The 23286-nt window shown below is 40.6% G+C and overlaps 1 protein-coding gene across 1 annotated transcript in view; it reads left to right on the forward strand.

Annotated features, from left to right (window-relative positions):
- The window catches only part of LOC100086591 (COBW domain-containing protein 2-like), a 39436-nt gene that overhangs the window by 11451 nt on the left and 4699 nt on the right, over positions 1-23286 (forward strand). The window contains 8 exon segments of the mRNA XM_001516637.6: positions 1104-1195; positions 4186-4245; positions 6947-6984; positions 11322-11368; positions 13807-13893; positions 15202-15246; positions 16570-16626; positions 21231-21282. Of these exon segments, the coding sequence (XP_001516687.4) occupies positions 1104-1195; positions 4186-4245; positions 6947-6984; positions 11322-11368; positions 13807-13893; positions 15202-15246; positions 16570-16626; positions 21231-21282 (478 nt within the window).

A 23286-nucleotide genomic window follows, 5' to 3' on the forward strand; every position in this document is an offset into this window, starting at 1 on the left:
GGTTTTATCTAACATGTTCAGAAATGATCTGGAAGAAGGAGTGTGCAGTGAAATGTTCAAGATGCTCAGGATGGTAAAATGGCTTCCTATTGGGGATAAACTTCAGGAAGCTCTCCAAGCTGAGAGGAAAGTGGTAGGTGAGCTTCAATGTGAGCAATGCAGAGCAATGTACCTAGAGAAAAATATGCCATGCTATTACAATGGTGAGCTATCAGTCACAACTCAAGAAAAAAAAAGAAACTTGAAGTCATTGCCAGCTCTTCTCAAATTATCGGTCCATTGTGCAGTGACAAACCTAAAAGAATGGTATAGAAAACTCAACAAAAAGCATATGTCTGCCATTTTTGTAAAATCGTGAGGCTTCTCTATCCGAAATACTGCATACAGTGTTGGCTGCCATGTCTTAGGGATGTAGAGGAGCTGAAAATAAATAAAATGCAAGCCAACTGAGTACTTCTGTTCAACCACAATGATCAGGGCGGGGAGCAGTTTCCATATGAGTATAGTCTGGAATGATGAAAGGTGAAAAGAGGCATGAATGATTAAAGTTTACAAAATCTTGATGGGTGTGGACAAGGTGAACACCAAGTTGTTGTTCATCAAAATCTCACCACAACCAGAGTGAAGAGATAATATCTTTAAGCTTCAGTGGGTAAGTTTCTGGTTTTTTGGTGTTTTTTTTTTTTTAAAGAAAAGCAGGAAAACCTTTTTCACACAGTGAATGAATGGTAAGTATAAGGAATTCATTACCATGGAAAGTTGTAGCATGAGAGGGTTAGTTGAATTAATGAATGAAAGGTTCATAGTAAGTTGTTACAAAAGAAAGCTGGGCACGTTAGGACATTCTTTAATGTTTGGTTGGTTGGTAAAGACAGGCAACCATCACAGTGTTATTCCCACCATTTTTTGGTGCCATTGTTGAAGTCAGAACATACTAGGTATGACCAGTGGCTCATCCAACCAGTAACTCTATTAAGAAGGTGATGAAAATTTGAGGATGAGTTCAAATTGTTTACAGACTTGAGGATTATTTTTGGTTTGCAAATGCTATAAATGTATCCCTAGCTCCTGTTCCAGTTCTTTCACTTTTCTTTTTGAAATAGAGACAATGGCCTGAAAGCTATTGAAAATTTGATGCAGAAGAAGGGAAAATTTGACTACATACTGTTAGAAACTACTGGATTAGCAGATCCCGGTAAGACACGGCACTGTTTTTAATCATGACTTCACCCGTTCGGGGCTTGAAAATGATTTTCAGTTTACTCCAGGTAGGAATGCAGTGGAACGGGGTCTTAGATGGCTTTCAGGGCTTCAGTTTGGCTTTGTGGAAGGGCTTGGAGCAGGAGCAGCACTGAGCTCTCATTTATTTTTCTTTGACTGGTGGATGCAGTGCTCTAATTTATTGAACTTTAAGAAGTGTCTATTCTGCAACAAATAGGTTAATGACCTATAACTGTGGGGATCACAGTTATATATTATATTCTAACGGTATTCCGTTATTTGTTTTCCTTATAACAGGGTCATTGTTTAAAATGTTTCGCAATGTGGTTTTTGTGTGTCATGTTTACCTCAGAAGAATTAATACATTAGGTTGTGAAACTTTATTAAAAGCAATGACACGCAACTTTACTTCCCATTAATTAAAAACATGTTTTTGTCCAAGAAAGTGAGGGAAATTCCTATTGGCAATTCAGTTGTTTCCCGTTTAGGAGACTGACACTCTCCCGTTCAAAGCTAAATAATTGTCATGGGAAAGTAATTTTCTTTAAAAGAAAGGACATTGATTCAGCCCCTGTTACTCACAAATCCTATTTCAGTCAAATTGGAAAACTATTAAGCTTTTTGGGAAAAAATCAATAGATATCAGGAAACCATTAGATCTTGTGGCCCTTGCTATATCTTGCATGAGTAATCACTGTAAACAGCTGACAGGTATTTCGGTGTTGACACAGAGTGATGCTTGGGGGACCACGTCTCGTCAGTTCAGGTGGACGGCTTTAGACATTGGAATGAGTTCAGTTATCATTGTTTTCTCCCCCGTGCTTCATTCTTTTAGACAGCCCTGTCACTAACTGGAGCTGTGATGCTTTGAAAAATAAAATACTCTCCTTGCTATCAGTTTTTCCTCTCCTTTGTGTTGTGGCATTGGCTCCCATTAAATGGTTTCCTGTCAAAACACGCTGTTATTTCTTATTCAGAAATATATCTATAAATATATATGCACATACATATATATATGTATTTATAATGAGTATTCCTAAGTCCCTCCTTAGTGCCACAACTAATATTATGAAGGACTGTTAATAGTATGATGATGTGGAGGAGCCTTTTTGTGGTAAAGGTTTTTTCCTTCTCAAAAATAGCAAGGATTGTTTTTCCTTGGCAGGTGATTTCAAGACCATTTCTTGCCAGGTTATAAAAGGAACACTTTCTAGTTGCTCTCTTCTCAGAAGTAAAATACATTATTTCTGAAGCATATGACTACCCATCTCAGGATAGACACAATAAAAATAAATACTGACAATGCTCGATTGTCTACATGAATGGAGAGGGAAAGTGTCATGGATCGTAAAAAGCAACAGATATTGCAGAGCAGGAGGTGGCACCAGGACCTAAGTCATTGGAGGAGCCAGAGCTTGGCTAATGGAAGCCAGAGAGAGTCTTTGTTGTGGATGTAGGAGGTCAGAGGAAGGGTAGGCTTGCAACTTGCTGGAACTTAAAAATTCTGCCGCAAACGATCCACAGAAATGGTAATGTAAATAAGCCAGTGTTGACTACACATTTTATGCACCTTGCCCATGTCTTATTATTTCAGATGCATCTTTTATCCCAAGGTACTGTGTAAAATTTTTGGATGACCTGTAGGTGTATTTTGTTTCACTCTGGTTTTGTAATCCCATAGATAATTGACTGTCTTTTCCGTTTTTGCCATCGGCTGAATCTCTTCATTCCTGGATTCCCAGTTTTGCCTTAAAGCCGCCCAGGGCAAACCTATCCTGCAGTGCCGTTATAAGACTAAGTGTGAAGTGAGAAACATCGTGGCCTAGTGGAAGGAGAACAGGCCCAGGAGTCAGAGGACCTGGCTTCTAATCCCAGCTTCGCCACTTGCCTGCTGTGTGACCTTGGACAAGTCACTTAACTTTATGCCTCAATTACCTCATCTGTAAAATGGGGATTAAGACCATGAGCCCCATATGTGATGTGGGACTGTGTCCAACCTGATTAGCTTGTATCTACTGCAGCATTTAGTTCAGTGCCTGGCACAGAGTAAGTGCTTAAAATGCCATTTAATTAAAAAGAAAAAAAAAGAAAGGATAATGTTTTGGGAGACACCTCCTACTAATTCTCCCTCCAGCCCTGTCTGGGAAACCTTGATTGACATCATCGTATTCATTTAATTGGCAGACTGAATCTACTGCTCCCCAGTTCCTATGTTCTAAATTGGGATCTCATTGTGCCCAGTCCTACAACATCTGATTGGTTGTGAGAATTTTATCTTTGATTTTCCTTTTTTTTGCCCTGTTCTCTTTCAACTCTCCTGCCACACTGTCTTGCCAGATGGCTTAAAATAAATTCAACACCTATTTCAAAATCTTGCCTGGTATCTAATTAGGTATTCATGAACTTTGAAGCTTTGGAGAATGTGATAGTGGAGGAAAAGCAGAAAAGAATCTTTGGAAACTAGGCGATTCAGGAGAGGCCAAAATGTTTGTCTCCTCCCCTTAAGGGTCAAGTGGAGGCTAAGAGCAAAGTAAGAAAGAAAATATCCCTTTGCCACAGGACTTGTGGAGCTCAGGTCAGAGGGATCTTTGTGTAGCTAAGTGTAAGCAAATAGTATTAACTGTTAAAACAGGGCATACAAAAGAAAGACCATGATAATTCTCCATATAGGAGAAAAATGGGATATTTGGAGTGCCTTCTGTTGACTTTACCCTTCTTGAGCCAACAGTCATCTAATGTGGGCAAAAATTGTCCACCAAGGGGAGAAGAAATAAAAGAGCTCTTCAGGGAACAACTATGCTTAACCTTCCCCTCCCTCAATCCCCCTTATTCCTGTGTGGGCTCTAGTGCCATAGAGATCACACCTGGCTGGTAAATGCCCTAGATTCAGTCAGGCGCGGTACAAGGTTGAAAATATTTTGGATTGTCTCCTCTATTATAACAAAATGTCTTCATGAATTTCAGGTGCCGTGGCTTCCATGTTTTGGGTTAATGCTGAATTAGGGAGTGACATCTATCTTGATGGTAAGGACCCAAAGTATAGTTGGCAGTTAAGTCCTCTGATTTTTTTTCCTAAGGAAAATGTCATCCACTAAGGTGGAAAGAGTCTACTTGCTCGCTCTTTATCAATCCCAATAGAAAAAGGCAGTAATCTAGAACCCTCCATTTTTATTTCATCTGTATACTGCTGGTGGCATTAGTTACCAAAATTCCATAGCTAGACAGATACTTCTTTTAGAAATGAATTCAGTATACAAGGCAGAATTTGAAGAATGGTTCCCTAGCAGAATTACCCCTGCTTTACCAAGGGTTAGGGATGCAGGCGAACGGGACAGATACCAGGGAACAGATACCCTCCAGAGCCCAAATCCTCAGCTCTCAGGGAAGCCCCAGCCGCAGGTAAGAATAGAAACAACAGCTCTTGCCACTGTCGCGACCATCTGAATTACCACAGCTGGACACTGGAGACGTGTAGAGTGGTGGTGGCGGCCAGATTGGCTCCTTATTCCATTGCCACTCTTCTTACTTGACTCACTGGAATTCTTGGGTCTCTCGGAACCCAGAAAGAAGCAGCACCGCTGCAGCTGGCGGACACGTAAGACTACAAACTCTGGCCACTCTGGTCGCCCCATCGTGGCCTAGTGGAAGCTGCTTGGTCTAGTGGATAGAGCACAAGCCTGGGAGTCAGAAGGACCTGGGTTCTAATTCCCTCTCTGCCACTTGTCTGCTGTGTAAGCTAGGGCAAATCATGTAAATTCTCTGGGCCTCAGTTTCCTCATCTGGAAAAAGGGGATTAAGACTGTGAGCCCACTGTGGGACCGGGACTGTATTCAACCCAATTACCTGTATCTACCCCAGTGCTTAGTACAGTGCCTGGCACATAGTAGGCGTGTAACAAATATCGCCTATTATCTATTCATTTATTATTTATTAGTAGTAATAGTAGTGTTATTACTGCAGCTGGGGTGTTCTTGCCCAGGGCCGGGGAGGGTTTACATAAGAAGCAAGTACGCCCTTCCATACCCTCTCCTCCACAGCACAGTCACTGGGAGAGGTGGCGTTCATCCGAGCCACCGTTCCATTCAGCAGTGGCCCTATTGGGTGACTGGGGCGGAGTGGGACTCTTTCCTCAAACCCACTCATATCTGCCATTGCACCTGTAGCCCCAATACTCTTGAGTAAGAGGTGCTAGAAATACCATGGAGGATACACTTCCTTCAAGAAAAGGCCGGAAAAACAGATGGGTCTCCATTGGTGGTTCAGAATGGATCACTTCCCTCCTTAAATCTCCAATGGCTACCCATTTTCCTTCACACCAAAAAAGAAGCTCCTGACCGTTGGCTTCAAGACTCTCTACCAGCTGTTTCCCTACATGACCACTTTGTACCCCTACTGTACCCCAACATGCACTCTTCACCCCCTCCAAATGATCCATCTTACTCTATGCCTTGCTCTTTTTCTCCCATTTCTGATCTATTGCTTGTGTCCTGACCCCTGCCTACCTGCAACTCCCTCCCCATTCAAATATGCCAGAATCCCACCTCCTTGAGGAGGCATTTGCCAATTAATTTCCACCGCTGCTGATCAAGTCATCCTAATAGCTGGCCTTAGCACTTAATGTTATTAGATATTATCTATTATATAATAGATATTAGGCCATTAGTTCAGTGTTCTGCACACAGTAAATGTTCAAGAAATACCCTTGATTGTGTGTGTATTTTTCCTCTGTTACCACTGTGTGCATACATTTTATGCCTACCTGTCTTCCCCCATTCGACTGTAAGCTCCTCAAGGATAGGGATTGTGTCTTTTATGATTGTGTACTCTCCCAAGCACCTAGTACAATGCTCTGCATACAGCATGCATTCAATAAATCCCAATGAATGGAGTTGGTCCCCTTTCCTCCACATCACAGGGGAAGTAGAGAGCAGCACTTGAGGGAAGGACTCAATGAGTGATCCCTTCCTTGCCTACTGAACGGGAGAGTTGCCTATTTCCTGTGTTCCGCCTGCTCCCCATTCTTAAATATCTTAGAGAATTTTATTTGTCTTGATATGTAGTTTTTGGAAATGTTTTTTCCTAGGAAAAAGCAGCATTACCTAGTGGAAAGAACACTAATCCTAGCTTCACCACTTGCCTGCTGTGCAACCTTGGACAAGTGGCTTAACTTCTCTGTGCCTCGGTTTCCTCATCTGTAAAATGGAGATTAAATAGAGATTAAGCGATACCTGTTCTCCCTCCCAGGGATTGTGTCCGATTTGCTTATATTGTCTATACCCCCAATGCTTAGCACAGTTGTTGGCTCTTAGTAAGTGCTTAAATACTCATTATTATTAATATTATTATTATTAAGAAGAAACCTGGGGTTTCAGATTTGCCCAATAAAGGAATTATTGTGGCCACAAAGGTTTGGCCTCAGTTGTCTTTTGGCAGGAGGCGGTAAAATTGTATTGTGTTTTAATGTTTCAGTATGTTTAAATGTGTTTTAATGTTTTGTAAATCAAGGTTCATTTCTTCTGAAAGTGTTTTGCTATAGCTGCGCAAAAGGACTAAGCTTAGCGAAAGAGACAAAAAAAACCATATCTACTGAAGGCATTTTCACAAAACTGAAGGGAAGTAGGGAGTAGCTTTTATTTGCACTCTCAAATAATATCAGTCAAAGTAGTTCATCTGGAATATTTTAAGTAGAAGTGATCCTTTAATGTGCATTTTCATTCTTTTGCAGGTATCATATCTCTGGTGGATTCAAAATATGGACTTAAGGTAAGCACATAGTACAGTGCCCTGTACCCAGTAAGTGCACAATAAATATCACTGATTGATTGAATCCAACCGATTGAATGATCTTCTGCACCTTTGGTCCTATCCTGTAAATTTTGTTCCTGTATAAATCAAATTTAGGGTAATGGTAAAATTCTAAAGTGCTGTATTGGTTTGTGATGGTCTATAAAAGATTTGATTTGAGAATTAACAATGCAGAATTTTCCTGCCTGGAGGAGGCCTCGGATGTTGATCTAGGAGTAGGGAAATTTAGGAAAGAGGAAATTAATTGGACTCCATGTGGGAATTTATATTTCTAGGTATTGTACTTCTTCTGTTAAAGATTTGATTTGAGAATTAACAGTGCAGAATTTTCTGCCTGAAGGGAGCATCGGATGTTGTTCCGGGAGTAGGAAAATTTAGGAAAGAGGAAATTAAGTGGAATCTATGTGGGAACTTAATTTTCTAGGTATTGAACTTTTTAAAGGATCACTGTTTTTTGAAATCACTAGAAAAGACACAGGAGTGGGAAGTCAGTTAAGAGTATTAAAATAAAATTTCAAAGTCTAGAATTGAACTGATTTTATCCCCAGAATCACTTTACAGTAAAACCTCTAAATCCTTGTGTATCTACTTTTAGAAATTCATTTCTTATAATGTGAACTGTTTGGTAACATGAAAATGTTCCTAGGATACAATAACTCAATGGACTATGAATTTTTTCTAAGGGACCATTGTATAAGAGCCAAAATATGCTTATTTTGTAAAGAATTTGTGGTGGTTCATTTTATTTGGGAGTCAGACTTTTTTTCCCCCTACTGAATAATATTCCATGACTATTGGCTCAGACTGGTATTTTATATAATAGACTATCTAGTTAGTCTTGCATGTATATTTTATAATTGTTTAAATTTACATATCTATGCCTTGAGGAAAGCAGAAAGCAACCATAGTAACTTTTGAATAATACACCCATCAACTACAGTAAACGTTTAGCACTTATGCTGTCCTGAGAAAACCTCTTAAATTATTAAATCAATATACCTGCATAAAACAGACACTGTCAAGATAATAGAAACGTAGCTTTTTTTTTCAGAAGGATGCTGGATAAATAACTTTTGCTCTGTATACAGAATTTGCTAACGTGTCCGATTCCTCAGGCTGCAAAGCTTGACCTCAGAAACTGCTTGTGATTCAAAGAATTCTGAGGCAATACAAGGAAAGACACTTGGATAATAGGCAGCAATTTAAGGGTGTCATGCTTCACGGACCCAGCCGATCAGAAATACGGCTGAGAAGTGGTACCCTGTGGCCAGCCAGCCAAATTGAAACTGAAGTGGTAATTGATATCATGGGCTATCACTCTAATAGGATTGTCACCCAGTGATCTGAAATATTCATTTTTTAATCATGGGCAAATGATGGGACAACTTAAAATGACAGCTCTCTGCTCTCAGGAGCTGACACTCCAGCCACTGACATTGTTCCTTTCAGATCTACAAATCTGACAGCACTTAATGCAATAGAATCAATGAGTGGAGAGTTACAGAGGAAAGGTCAAGGGAAAGGTTTCTTTCCAGTTCTCCTGTTATTGCACAAGCTGTTTAAACAATTCAGTCAGAAAACAGTTTGGATTGGAAAAAGCCAGGAAAATAAATAGACTGACATTATGCAATGACAGTTTTTTAAAGCTCAAGTTGTATTGGACATAAACCAACCCATTTAAAAGAACAGTGTCTGCTTTTTTTTTTAAACTGACACGCTTGACACCAAATTTATTTCTACTTTAGTCAACTGTGTTCTTAATAAGATCGGTTTTAAACTGGTATGGCTCCTTAGAGAAGGCTCAATGTCTTGTCTGATAGGATAGAGGGAAGGATTGTGATCACAGTCCTCGCACTGTCACAATCTCTGGACAAATTGTTTTCCCTCTGCTCTAGTCTCTTTTGTTAAAGGGAAGTGATAGGTGAGCTAGGAACTGAAGCTTAGCTGAGCTGCAAATGTTTTTCACCAGAGGCAAAATCCTAGCCTGTGTGTGAAGGTGGCATTCCTTCTTCAGGACAACCCTAAGGGGCTTTCTCTCATGTCAATGATTTGAAATAATCAACAGCTGTGTGGCAAGTCACTTAACTTCTCTGTGCCTCAGTTACCTCATCTGTAAATGGGGATGAAGACTGTGAGCCCCACGTGGGACAACCTGATTACCTTGTATCTAACCCAATACTTAGAACAGGGTTTGGCACATAGTAAGCGCTTAACAAATACCATAATTAATTAATTTGCCCTAAAACTTTTAAGAGAAAAATATAGTAGTCACTGTCAAATTAAAAAAAAATAAATTGGAAAATGGCTCGCTTTTCTCAAGTTGTGGAAGTGTATCCTAGTGGAAAGAGCATGAGACCTTGAGTCAGGACACTCAGGTTCTGGTCCCAGCTCCATTACTGGCCTGCTGCGTGACCCTGAGCAACCTCTTTGAGTCTCAGTTTCCTCAAAAGTAAAATGGAAGTCAAATACAATATTACTCCTGTGTGATGTGGGGGCTGTGTCCAATCTCGTAAACTTATATCTACTCCAGTAAATGCATGATAAATGACACAATTATCATTACAGCCAAACTATTATAATTCACTGTCTTGTGTTATATAAGACAAAATTTCCACAGGTATCAATCAACCTTGAATTTCAAGTAATTCCAAAATCATCACATTCTATAAAAATAAAATGTAGATCTTTAATTTGTAGAAAAGATGGTGTTTGAATGCAGTGCACTTTGGAAAAATAAAACAGAAGGAAGCCCAAGATCTCAGAAATACAAAATTATTTATAAATAATGGGGGCCGTAGAAAGAACAAGGCCCAGAGTAAAGCAATTATGCCAGGATGAAATATCAGAGTAAATCATTTAATAATAATAATAATTTTGGCATTTGTTAAGCACTTACTATGTGCTGAACACTGTTCTAAACACTGGGGAAGATACAAGGTCATCAGGTTGTCCCACATGGACCTCACAGTCTTTATCCCCATTTGACAGATGAAGGAACTGAGGCACAGAGAAGTCAAGTGACTTACCCAAAGTCACAGCTGATCAGTGGCGGAGCCAGGATTAGAACCCACGACCTCTGAATCCCAAGCCCGGGTTCTTTCCACTGTGCCACGCTGCTTCTGTACAGTTGTACATTTATAAGAAGAGTTTATAAGTTCTAGGGGTTGGCAAGCATGTTGTGTTGTAACAAGAATTTGTTGTATACTGATTAACATTTATGCAGTAATGATGACTAATGTTGGATTAAATTTCAGCCATTTATAAATTATTTTTTGCAATTGCAGTATTTCCTTGTGATTGTGTGTTAGGTGAGGAGGACATTATCCTATTCATTTAGGAAGCAGACTAAAGCCAGTGATTTGCCTGTGGCCTCAGAATGGAGGTGTGTCATTCTAGCAAGACCATTGTGTGTTGCAGCATTGGCAATCAGTCAATCAGTGATATTTTTTGAGCGCTTACTATGTTCAGAGCACTGTACTAAGCGCTCGGGAGAGTGTAGTGCAACAGAACTGGTAGACCCGTTCCAAGAATCTTACACAAGAAGCTTACAGTCCAGAGGGAGAGGCAGGCATTAAAATGAATAAATGAATTATGGTTATGTACATAAGTGCTGTGGGGCTGTAGGTAGGCTGAGAAACCTCCTGTTGCAGCCAATTCTCTATGTCACAGTTGGCCATTGTCAGGGGTGGGGAGGTAGGGGAGGGCATTTGTGTTATGGGGAAGACCATGGCCCCCCAAACCTGAAACAGAGTGGGATGTGGGCAGGGTGAGAAGGCAAAGCAAGTAGGACCAGAGAGCAGGGGGAAGGTGGGAAAAAAAAGTACTGCTTAACTGATGATTACTGTGACCTAGGCAATTGGTGACAACAGGTTTCTTGCTCAGTGGAGTAGTGTAGTCTTTGGAGGAGCAGGTTGGCTAATAGAAAGATTGTGAGCCTGGGAGTCAAAAATCTGGGGTTCTGTTCCTGGCTCTGCCACTTGCCTGCAGTGTGACCTAAGGCAAGGCATTTAGCTTGTCTGTGCCTCAGTTTCCTCATCCGTTAAATGGGGATTCAATACCTGTTTCCCCTCCTACTAAAACTGTGAGGCCCATGTGGAACAGGGACTCTCTCTGAACTGATGATCTTGCATCTACCCCAGCGCTTAGTAGAGTGCTTGGTACATAGTAAGCACTTAATGAATACCACAAGTATTAGAATATTTCTTTGGAGGAAGAGGAGATCTAAAATGTTTGGGGTTACCAGTCGACGTGGCTTTTCTTTTGGATAACTTTAAACCTCTTTTTTTTTTGTTTAGTATTTAACAGAAGAAAAAGCTGATGGACTTGTCAATGAAGCAGCCAGGTACTTAGAAAGACCATGTAGTATGTTCATTCATTCAATAGTATTTATTGAGCCCTTACTATGTGCAGAGCACTGTACTAAGCGCTTGGAATGTACAATTCGGCAACAGATAGAGACAATCCCTCCCCAGTGACGGGTTTACAGTCTAATCGGGGGAGACAGACGGACAAAAACAAGACAACATAATCACGATAAATAGAATAAAGGGGATGTACACCTCATTAACAGAATAAATAGGGTAATAAAATGTGTATCGTACATTAGCATTCCAAGGGTGTCTGGATGACAGAAACTTCTATACAAGTGACCGGAATTTGGGGGCCAATTTCCATCCAGCAGTGGAAGGATCAGGGAGGGATGGAGTCAGGGAAGCCTCAGGGAGAAGGAACAGCAGGGCCAGTGCTGAATCTTTCTCTGGTACCCTGCAGCTTTGTGCCTAAATTCTTGTATGCCAGCTCTCTCTAAGCCTATCCTCTACTGCTGTAGCTGGTCCCCCCAAAGGTCTTACTGTGGTGGTTTCTTTTCCTTCCTTTTCCTAGTAAATTAGACTAAACCTGTGAATATTGCTGTGTAGTATGAAAATTGTAATATGGCAAGCCAAAGCGTACTTAAACAATAAAGAACAGAAGTACTCGTCTACCTTTAAAGAATCGGAACCCTATTCTTCCAGGTGCATAATTGGAAGAATGGAATGTGACAACTCCTAGAAGCTTCCCTCTGTTGATTTACTAGCAGGGGAAGAGGGGAAGATCCCGTCCCCACTTTTCTTATTTGTGGGAATTCTGTGCAGTGTCCCTGTGGAGAGCCAATTCCCTAATGTCCTTGATAGTGCCTGGTACCATTTGGGGCAGTGTGGCTGGCCAGAACATGCCATGATCCTGCCACCTGGGCAGCCCAGGTGAGTCCTTTTCAGCACCCTTTTAATGCCTGTTGGAAATAGATATAAGGTCAGGGGTTCCTGAACCCTGGGGAGGCTTGGGATACTTCTCATATGCCAGGCTGCCTTGGGGTTTGGCGAAGCTTCCCTGAGCAGCATGTGTCCTCCAGAAGAAATCAGCTTGGGGGCCTGGTGGTGGGACTAGAGCAATTCCTTGGAATTCTCCCAGTATTAGGGCATCAGGAGGATTCTAGAAAACCATTCCAGTTCCTTTTTCCGGGTCCCCAAAACAGAGAACTGGACTGGATACCTTGTAAGCACACTCAGGTTGCCCAAGCCCCTGACAGGGAGAGCAACATACTGGGGGGATAGTTTTGGAAGGCAGTAAGGTGGCGGTCTCCTCCCAGGCCTCCTGGTACTGCAGCTTTGGCTGGAGCAGGTAAGCAGAGCTACAGGTGATACCCCAAAGCCAAACTGACTTTATGGACAGAGATTCACCTGTTGGGTGAATTCCCCAGACAAGCGGGCCTATCAAAGTGACTTTCTCAAGTGTACTAAGGCTTTTATTTTTTTGGGGGGGGGGCGGGGGGAGGGAGTTGGCATTGCTAACAAAGAGAGGGTGGGGTGGAGGGAGGAGGTAGGGTGGAACTCCCTCCACAGCCAAATCAGGGGTGGGCAGGTGGGGTTCAGAGCAGCGCAGCCTGCATTTCCCGAGGGATTCACTTCTCCTCTCCTCCACGGGGCTCCTCCCAGACTCTGGACCTGCTCCTCTCCCCGTTCCTACCCCGAGGGGCTGGAGACAGAGGAGGGGCTCGGTCTGGACTGGGAGGATATACAGGTCAGAGACAGGCAGTCAGATGTTCAGAGAGGTTGTGTCCCGCATTTTCCAGGGGATTCATTTCTCTCTGGAGGAACCTCCAAAGTGCCCCACTAGACTCTAGGCCCACCCCTCTTCCTCTCCCCACCCTTGGGGATCGAGAGCATGGCGCTGGGGAGGAGGGGTGGACTCAGTCACAGCAGATAACGTGGTTAAAATTGAATTTAAAAGAAGGAAAAACTTGTGTTGGGGATAAGGGGAAGAAAGAAAGGCAAGGTGGAGGCAGAGAGGGACTTGAATTACCTGTGGCGACTGGATGTATAAATGGGCTTGGGGGTGGGGTAGGTGGGCGTGTACACACGTGCACTTGTGCTAGGGTAAGTCAGTAAGCAGTGCAGGTCAAATCCCCAGTGTGGATATGTTGTGGGGCTATAATAACCTAGGGACAGTCTGTACAGGCATTGTATTTGTTGATGTAAAATTGAACCTTCAAATGAATCTCCTTTGCATAGGAAGCAGGTATGTAGGCAGTGTGTAAATAATAATAATAATAATGATGGCATTTGTTAAGCGCTAAGTAATATGCTGCACCCTTACTGTCTGGGAAATGATAGATTGGTTGACTCCAAAAGTAGTTAGAATGAAGAGAAAGCGATTTAAGATTTGAAAGTTTGAATAGGGTGCCCATATTGATGCATTTTATTTTTTCAGACATCTTTGTTTTTTGCTTGCTTTCAATTGTAGGCAGGTTGCTTTGGCTGACCTTGTAATCATCAACAAAACAGACTTGGTTTCAGAAGAAGAACTGAATACATTAAAAGCAGCTGTCAGGTATGGAATCTAATATAGATAAATTTCATAAAATGTGCTGTGCTTTTGCAAAACATGCATCTGCCTTTGTCTTTGTACTGTAGGAGTTTACATTCAAAGTATGCTACTGGTATCAGACTCAAAATGTACACTTATCACTCATAAAAATGCTATCCCAACAGTTACAGGTCTAAACCTTTCTGAAATCACATCTCCTCCAGGTGGCCTCCCCCAGTTAATTTCTAATCCCCACTCCCCACTACATTAAATTCCCCCAACTGACACTTCTGCATCTCAGCCTCCTGTAGGACTTATGCACATCTTACACACCCTACCACTTAAGCACCAACTCATATACATATTTCTTTTCCTTCATCTGCCTATCCATAAATTATTTAAACATCTTTCTCGCCTGCTAGAATGTAAATTCTTTGAGGGCAGGGATCATCTCTATTAATTCTGTTATAATAATAATAATAATAATGGTATTTAAGCACTTAGTATGTGCTAAGTCCTGGGTTCGATACATTCAAATCAGACACAGTTCCTCTCCCAAGCCCCTGATAGAGTGCTCTGCACACAGTAGTCCCTCAACAAATACATTGATTGTATAAACTGAGATCAAAAAATACAGGACACCTAAAATTATTGTACTCATTTTGTGTGAGATTTTTCAGCCCTATTCAAATTTTGATGGATTTTTTTTCAAATGCGAAGTCTTGCAGGGCAGGCATCATGAATTCAATTAATTTTTTTTTCTTCATGTGACATAGCCCAGTTATGTGCACCCAGACATTTAATATTATTTAATGGTTCCTTTGCATCATAACTTGAAAAATCTATAAGTGCTAGGGTTTGAGAGACATATCCCAGGAGTGAGTACATTGTTGGAAATGGATTACATAAATGTCAGAATCATTAAAGCGGGTTGAATACCTCCTATGGATAGCCAGAGTGGGGAAAATGAAAAACAGGTGGCAAAACTGTTCACCTATGCCATGACATGAAAAAATCAGAGCTTTTATGGGAGGATCAGAGGATTTTGTCCCTTCTAGTCTCTTGGAAAATCGTGACTCCTATACACTTCAAATATGTCCCTTTTTCTTGTTGAGAAATGAGAAAACACATTTCACATGAATATTATGGTTTGAAGGTAACGAGATGTATATAAACTTCCTGTGGGTAACATTTCTGAATGGATGTCCTTTTGTTCTAGCCTCAGATGTTAATTTTGGCTTGTTTCAACAGATATAAATATCATTGTTTTTATTTTTACATTTGTTATGTTTAATTGTTCCCACTTATTTATGTCTTTTTTTCTTATTTCAGGTCAATAAATGGATTAGTAAAAATTTTAGAAACCCAAAAATCAAGGTAATCTTTTTTTTTTTCCTAAACTAAGAACAATATTGTCGATGCTGTACTGTTGCTAAACTGTTAATCTTAACATTATTTAAGCATTATAATTTTAGCAGAGCTCTCCAGTTTCATGCATTTAATGTCTTTGTAAAGTCACTCTCCATAAAAGGCTAATGGTTACTCATGATACCTGGTTCTCTTTTTAAATGATTCCTGTCACTTGCCAAATTGAGATGCCAGACTTTTGCCAGAGCTGTACAAGCAAATCATAGTTTTGGAAAGCAATATCTACTGAATATTTGGGGTTTTGACCTGAATTTCTATATGGGGCAATTTAATATTAACAAAGATTTCCCCATCCGAACAAGACTATTATCTCTGGAGCCAATCTTCAGCTGTTCAACTGACTTCCTCTGTTAGATCAGGACAGAGTGCAGAAGGGGCCAAGCTTCTTTGCACCCTGACAGTTCTGGGACACCCACAAAAACCACAGTGCATTCGCATGCATATGTATGCATGCGTATGCACACACATGCTTTACAAATAACAGTTTTTTATTCAAGCATTGCATTCTGTTTAGTTTGAGGTAAAAGAAAAGTAACTAGTATGATCAGTATGAAATTGAGTTTGCTTGCCAAATAAATCTTGAAATAGCAACTAATAGAGGCTAAAGAAATGCCTTATTGGAACCATAGCTGTGGGAAAGTTGATTTTGTCTGAGAACTAGATTGATTTTGATCATAAAATGATAATAAATTTCAGGATGTGGGATCTTCATTGTTTTTCAGAAATTTATTTTGATTCTTAAGTTCGTAAGTAGTCAGTATAGTGCTCTGCACATATTAAGCGCTCAAAAAATACAATTGAATAGTGAACACTTAGAAGGTGTACAGGCAGCTGCTGTATGGTGAACTGAGGGTGGGTGGGTATACATAAACAGGGAGGGGATAATAAACAATTCAAAGAGAGAAAAGCACTGTCTGAGACAATGTGATGTAGCAGTGACTATTGAAAGACCCTTACAACAGACAAACCAGCCTACTAGTCAGGAGAGGAGTTCCTTTCCTGGACTAGAGGCTAATAAAACGGTCAGGCTATACATGGGACAAATACATCAGTGCAACAAAGAACTCTTTTTATGTGCACTCTCATAATAGCATCATCTTTGACAACGGGCAGCTATGATATGTATTTGTGTGAAATTGTTCCCATCACAATTTGAGTTCCAGGCTTTGGTTTTTAGAGCAAAAAGCAACCACATAAATTTTAAAAATCCTTACTTTGGTTTCAGAGAATATCCCATTGTATTCATAACTATTATCTCTTTTTTTCTTATAGAGTTAATCTTTCTAATGTACTCGATTTACATGCTTTTGACAGTCTCTCTGGGATAAGGTAAATTGTTAAACATTTTTTTTTAATCAAAGGAATCTCTATAGCAAAGGAACTTTTAAATTCTGACCACCTTTTAGTAGCATCCTTTATTCTCAGATTGTGCCAAATTTTGGAACCTTTATGCCTTTCATCATTTTGAGACTAGTTTTCTGATTTTTTTCCCCCTAAAGTGAACTGTTTGTTTCCACTCTTCACTCTTCTAAAATAATAAATTTTATGTATCAGCCTATTGATCTTGCCCTGAGACAGTTTTAAGTTGTGTTCCTTTACTTATTATCTCTCCATTGATCTCCCCCTCCTCCCCCACAGTTGAAGGAAAATTTTCTGGTATTCTTATTTCTTTAGATAGACTATTATTAATATTATAGTATTAACAGAGAAACTGCATTTGCATAGAGAACAAATTAGCTTCTGAAAAGGCCTGTAGGGATAAGGAGTCCAGGGAATGTCCTGAGTTCATTCATTCATTCAATCGTATTTATTGAGCACTTACTGTGTGCAGAGCACTGTACTAAGCGCTTGGAAAGTACAATTCGGCAACAGATAGAGACAATCCCTACACAACAGTGGGCTCACAGTCTAGAAGGGGGAAACAGACAGAAAACAAAACAAGTAGACAGGCATCACTACCATCAAAATAGATAAATAGAACCATAGATAAATGCATATCATTAATAAAATAAATAGAGTAATAAATACAAATATGTACAGAGTAATAAATACAAATATGTACAAGTGCTGTGGGGAGGGGAAGGAAGTGGAGCAGAGGGAGGGAGAAGGGGCAATGGGGGGAGGAGGGAGCAGAGGGAAAGGGAGGGCTCAGTCTGGGAAGGCCTTCTGGAGGAGGTGAGCTCTCAGTAGGGCTTTGAAGAGGGGAAGAGAGTTAGTTTGGCGGATGTGAGGAAGGAGGGCGTTCCAGGTCAGAGGTTGGACGTGGGACAGGCGAGAATGAGGCACAGTGAGGAGGTTAGCGGCAGAGGAGCGGAGTGTGCGGGCTGGGCTGGGCTGTACGAGAGATGGAAGGTGAGGTAGGAGGGGGCAAGGTGATGGAGAGCTCTGAAGCCAAGAGTGAGGGGTTTTTGTTTCATACAAAGGTTAATAGGTAACCACTGGAGATTTTTGAGTAGGGGAGTGACATGCCCAGAGCGTTTCTGCAGAAAGATAATCCGGGCAGCGGAATGAACTGTAGACTGAAGCAGGGAGAGACAGGAGGATGGGAGATCTGTTACCTGAGGTTTCAAAACCTTAGTTTGGTCTGTAAATAAATTTTAGTAATGTAATTCCAGACCATTGGAAAAAATGGTCTATATCCCAGCATCAATACCCAAGTGGATTCGGTTAGCAGTCCATTCAGCTATAGAATGCCAGGGGCTAAATTTGAAATTGAAATTCAAAGTGTTCGTGAGGACTGTCTATACGAGTCTATAAGATGGACAGTAGGTTGGAAAAATGTCACAGACTCCATCTGTGTCTTAAAACCACTAAGGTTACGTGAAGGAAAGTGGGTTTGCTGCAAGTGTTTTTAGTCACAATTCAGTAGGGTGGGGCTGGGCTCATGCAGACAGGATAAATTGGCCATGAGATTATATTCTCACTCATGCCTCCTGATTTGGATACTGGAGTATGGCCGATTGAAAGCTAGCGATCTGAGGTGTTGGGCAGCCCTGTATCCTCCCTTTCCCTCACCATCAAGCGCACCAAATTATGGGCGCTGGTAGTAGGCTCAGAGATGGAAAAGCCTGAGAGACAGGTGCTGTAAATCAAGAAAATTCAGTCATATTTATTGAGCGCTTACCATGTGCAGAGCACTGTACTAAGCGCCTGAGAGATTACAATATAACGGAGTTGGTAGACACCTTTCTTGCCCACAAGGAGCTAACAGTCTACCGCGGGGAGACAGACATTAAAATAAATTGTGGATATGAATATAAGTGCTGTGGGGCTGAGGATGGGGTGAATAAAGGGACAGATTGAATACGTAGGTTGAATGAGAGAGATGAGCTGAAGATAATGCCAAGGTTACGGGCTTGTGAGACTGGGAGGATAGTGGTGCCGTTCACAGTGATGGGAAAGTTGGGGAGGACAGGGTTTTGGCGAGAAGATAATTGTGGTATTTGTTAAGCTCTTACTATGTGCCATGCACTGTACTAAGCACTGAGGTAAATACAATTAGATTTGACACAGTCCTTATCCCACGTGGGCACCTATCCCACATGGAGCTCACAGTCTAAGTATGAGGAAGAACGGGTATTTTATCGCCATTTTACAGATGAGGTAACTAAGTGGCATAATTATTAGATCTTGTCCCCTGTACGATTGGAAAGAACATTATAACAAGTTAAAAGGAAAGACACCTAACTTACTAAGTTTGTTGCATCCCTGCAGCAAAACTGTTACACAAATAACCATTTAAAAAACTCTTAATAAATGCATCTATTGTAGGTGAGGCCTTTGAATAGCTTTGCTTTGTGCATAGTTGCTAACTAGGAGAAATCCTGTCATGATTAACCAGCTGTGAAGGATTAAATTCGACACCCTTCCTACTTTGGACCCCCATAGAGACTCATTCCTCAAACAGTTCCTCTAGACATACATATTCCCCTCCTCTCTCTTAAACCTACTATTACCAATTTACCCCTCACTGTTTTTAAAACCATGCAGATGTTTTGTTTTGAAATCCTCTGTTGTCCTATTCCCGTCAGGGTCTAAATATAAGCTACCGTAGTTTAAGGATATAGTTTGTTGGAGTATTTATCTGCCTGCTCTCTCACCTTACCACTCTCCCTCTCACTAAGCAAATAGCTGATTTCCTGTAAAAATGTATAAACTTACCATTTTGAGAGTTGTATTCAAGGAAGAAAACTAATGATTGATACTGAATTTTTTCATTATTCTAATATTCACTAGTTTCAGGTGGTACACTGTTCAAATCAGAAAAATATGCTAATTTTTGATGAAATTTTGCAAGTTACCTGAGCATATTTTTCCATTTAAGCTTGGCGATGAATGAAAAATATTTTATAGTGAACAGTTGCATTCTTCATACCCATAGCCATCTTCAAAGAAGCTACATTCATTATCTAAATCTTCATCTGAATTAAGGATTCATTTTTTATTTCTTTAAGATTGAATTATAGTATGTAGGGTAAATAAATGAAATTCCCCAAAGTGACTACCCAGATATAATAATAATAATTGGGGTGTGTGATAAGTGCTTACAATATGCCAAGCACCCTACTAAGCACTGGAGTAATGGCGTAGTGAATAAAGCACAGACCTGGGAGTCAGAAGGTCCTGGGTTCAGAGAGTGGCTCAGTGGAAAGAGCACGGGCTTGGGAGTCAGAGTTCATAGGTTCGAATCCCAGCTCTGCCACTTGTCAGCTGTGTGACTGTGGGTAAGTCACTTAACTACTCTGTACCTCAGTTACCTCATCTGTAAAATGGGGATTAAGACTGTGAGCCTCATGTGGGGCAACCTGATTACCCTGTATCTACCCCAGCACTTAGAACAGTGCTCTGCACATAGCGCTTAACAAATACCATTATTATTATTATTATTAATGCCGGCTCTGCCACTTGTCTGCTGTGTGACCTTGGGCAAGTCAGTTCACTTCTCTGTGCCTCAATTACCTCATCTGTAAAATGGGGATGGAGACTGTGAGCCCCATATGGGCCAGGGACTGTGTCCAACTCAATTTGCTTGTAGCCACCCCAGTGCTTAATACAGTGCCTGGCACATAGTAAGCCCTTAGCAAATACCGTCATTATTCTACAGTGCAGTCAGGTTGGACACAGTTCCTGTCCCACATGGGGCTAATATTCTAAGGGAGAGGGTAAACAGGTATTTAATCCCCCTATTTTATAGATGAGGAAACCTAGATACAGGTAACTCAAGTGACTTGCCCAAAGTCCAACAGCAGGCAAGTGGCAGAGCTAGGATTAGAACCCAGGCCTCCTAACTCCCATGTCTGTGTTCTTTCCACTAGGCCACCCTGCTTCTAAAAAAATCTGCTCATTTGTATTTTCCTCTTCTAAGGAAGTCCTTTGAGATATTAATTTTGAAGAATAAACAAACGCCTCCTTTTGTTTCTAATGTGTATAAATAGGGTATATAAATGGCTCCATAAATCATATTCAAATCAGATGTAATGCTAGTAAAATTATGTTCTTCACTTGTAAGTGGCAGTGTTCTTGTGTCTATCAGTGGAGTACTCACTGTGTGCTGGTAGAAGATGGGTGAGCCTTACCCTCAAAGATTTAACAATCTGTATCCTATGTGATATAACTTTTAAGAATTACACTGTTTTTAGAATTTATAAACAGAACAAGTTGGTTTTGATCCCCATAGGTGAAACATGCAAAATGATTTGTGATCTTGCATGCACATATGCACATAGTAAGATGATCTTGCTTTGATAATTGTTAAATGGATTTTTTTCACTGTTCCAGTAGTACAGTTCATAAAATATATGCATATATAGTTTGCCTTTTCAACCTTTTTGGTAATGACTCTTACTTTTCTAGATTATATTTTTCCCCATTAAACATGTAGTGAATTTTAACCAAATATTAGTATTCATAATATACTGCAATTTTCTTTTCAGTTTTCAGAATAAACTTCAACTTGTGCAAGCAAGTCATCCACATCTAGATATGGTAAATCTATTTTCTTCTTTAGAACTCTTTCACAGAACAGTTGAAATTAAGTTATAGTTGTTAGGATTCTAGCATGTTTCTGCAAGCAGTATGTGTAGGGATGTATTTGAGTACATTCAGAATAAGAAATGATGTATTCTAAATTAAGTCTTACCTGGACCACTAGCATGCTAGATAACTAATGGCTTTTCAAAAATGATTGGGATCAAAAAGTTCATGATTCCCTCTTCTTCATGTATGGGAATGGTGGCTGGGTGTGGGGGAAGGAATGTGATTGAACCTTGTTTCTGTGCTCCTTCCCATTTCCATCACAAGCTCTGCACCTCCAGTATTGAAAGGGAGGGTTCAGAACAGCATTTCTGTGGTATTTTGAGCCATGTTCCTTTGGGGAACTTTGGGGGGCATTTTTCTCTAAAAAATTCAAGGTGCTTCCCAAGCATTTGTCTTTTCCTCCATTGGTGATATGAGTAGCATGTAAATTAGCCTTAGAGGAATTCTGCTCAATTTTAAGGATACATTCGCTTTTCAAGACTCAGGCAAAGAACCTCTTGAAAATATGTTGCAGGGGAATACGTTTTGTAGATGAAGAAATTCAGGGAGTCAGTTTAGTTTTAGATCTGGGCCTAGAATCCAGATTGTAGTCCAGTGGATCATCAGCTAGACCACAGTCTTTTGGATGAAAATTAAAATGAAAGAAGTCATGAATTATGCCATAGTGGCTCTGTTAGCGAAAACTTCAAAAAAAAAAAGAGGGCTTGATGGGTCGATGAAGAACAGTTTGCTTTTGTTTCTGTGTTTTTTCTAACTTCTGTTCCATCCCAACCCTTGCTTTATTCCTTACTTTCCAGCATCCCTGTTCACTCCCTGCAAGGATGATCTGTGAGCAACCGCAGTAATGCTGTATGCATAGCTTGCAAGAGGGACTCCAGTGCGGAGTGACTAGTCGCAATATTGGCCTTTTGGGGAAGATTGTGTACAGAGGCATCAAAAGTTAGAAAAGTCCCAGAATGCAACCCTTTGTTTTTCTTTAATCATCTTTATTCTTTCACATACCGAACTGTGGTGGTCTTCTTGGGTGCCTTAAGAAATTTTTCAAAAGACACATAAATTATCAATCAGTCATTGGTATTTGAGTGCTTACTGTGTGCAGAGCACTGTACTAAGTGCTTGGGAAAGTACAATATAATGGACACATTCCCTGACCAGTTGGTAAATGTGATCACTGCCCACAAGGAGCTTACAACTTAGATAGGGAAGCTTATTTAAATTACAGATAGGGGAAATGGACTATAAGGATATGTAAATAAGTGCTGTGGTGCTGAAGTGAGTATCAAAGTGCTTAATGGGTACACAGCCCGGTGTGTAATTAACATAAAGGGGAGGGTGGATAGGGGAAACAAAGGCTTAGGGAAGGCCTCTTGGAGGAGGTGGGATTTTAGAAGGGTTTTGAAGGTGGGGAGAGTGGTGGACAGTTGGATATGAAGGGGGAGGGAGGGACTTCGAGACCCGAGAGAGGACATGGGCAAAGGGTCAGTGCCGAGGTAGACGGGAGTAGGGTGGCGTTAGAGGAGCAGGGTTTGCGGGTTGGGTTGTAGTAGGAGGATCGGTGAGGTAAGGTAGGAGGGAAAGAGCTGATTGAATGCCTTAAAGCCAACTCAAAAAACAAATGCATAAAAGAGCACTATTATAGCTGTCTCATAGTCTCTATATTAAAACTTTTCAGCCCAGTGTCAAATATTTTAGTTGAGAAAATAGATATTTCAGACTTATGGTATGCTTTTAGCATTTTTCAAGGGTTCCCTTATTCTTAAGCTGGTTGGAGGTTTCACATATTTAGTTATTTGCTTATCATTAAGGAATGGATTTTTTAGGGGTATAGCCAGTTTAACCTGATTTTTACTCCCTGGCTCTTTTTAAAAATTAATTTTAACATTAATGTATATTTTCCTTAACATTTTCACTGCCAATATGGACTTTAAATTGATCCAACCTAATTCTGCCAGA

Source organism: Ornithorhynchus anatinus, chromosome X5, assembly GCF_004115215.2.
Source record: "Ornithorhynchus anatinus isolate Pmale09 chromosome X5, mOrnAna1.pri.v4, whole genome shotgun sequence".
Taxonomy (NCBI): domain Eukaryota; kingdom Metazoa; phylum Chordata; class Mammalia; order Monotremata; family Ornithorhynchidae; genus Ornithorhynchus; species Ornithorhynchus anatinus.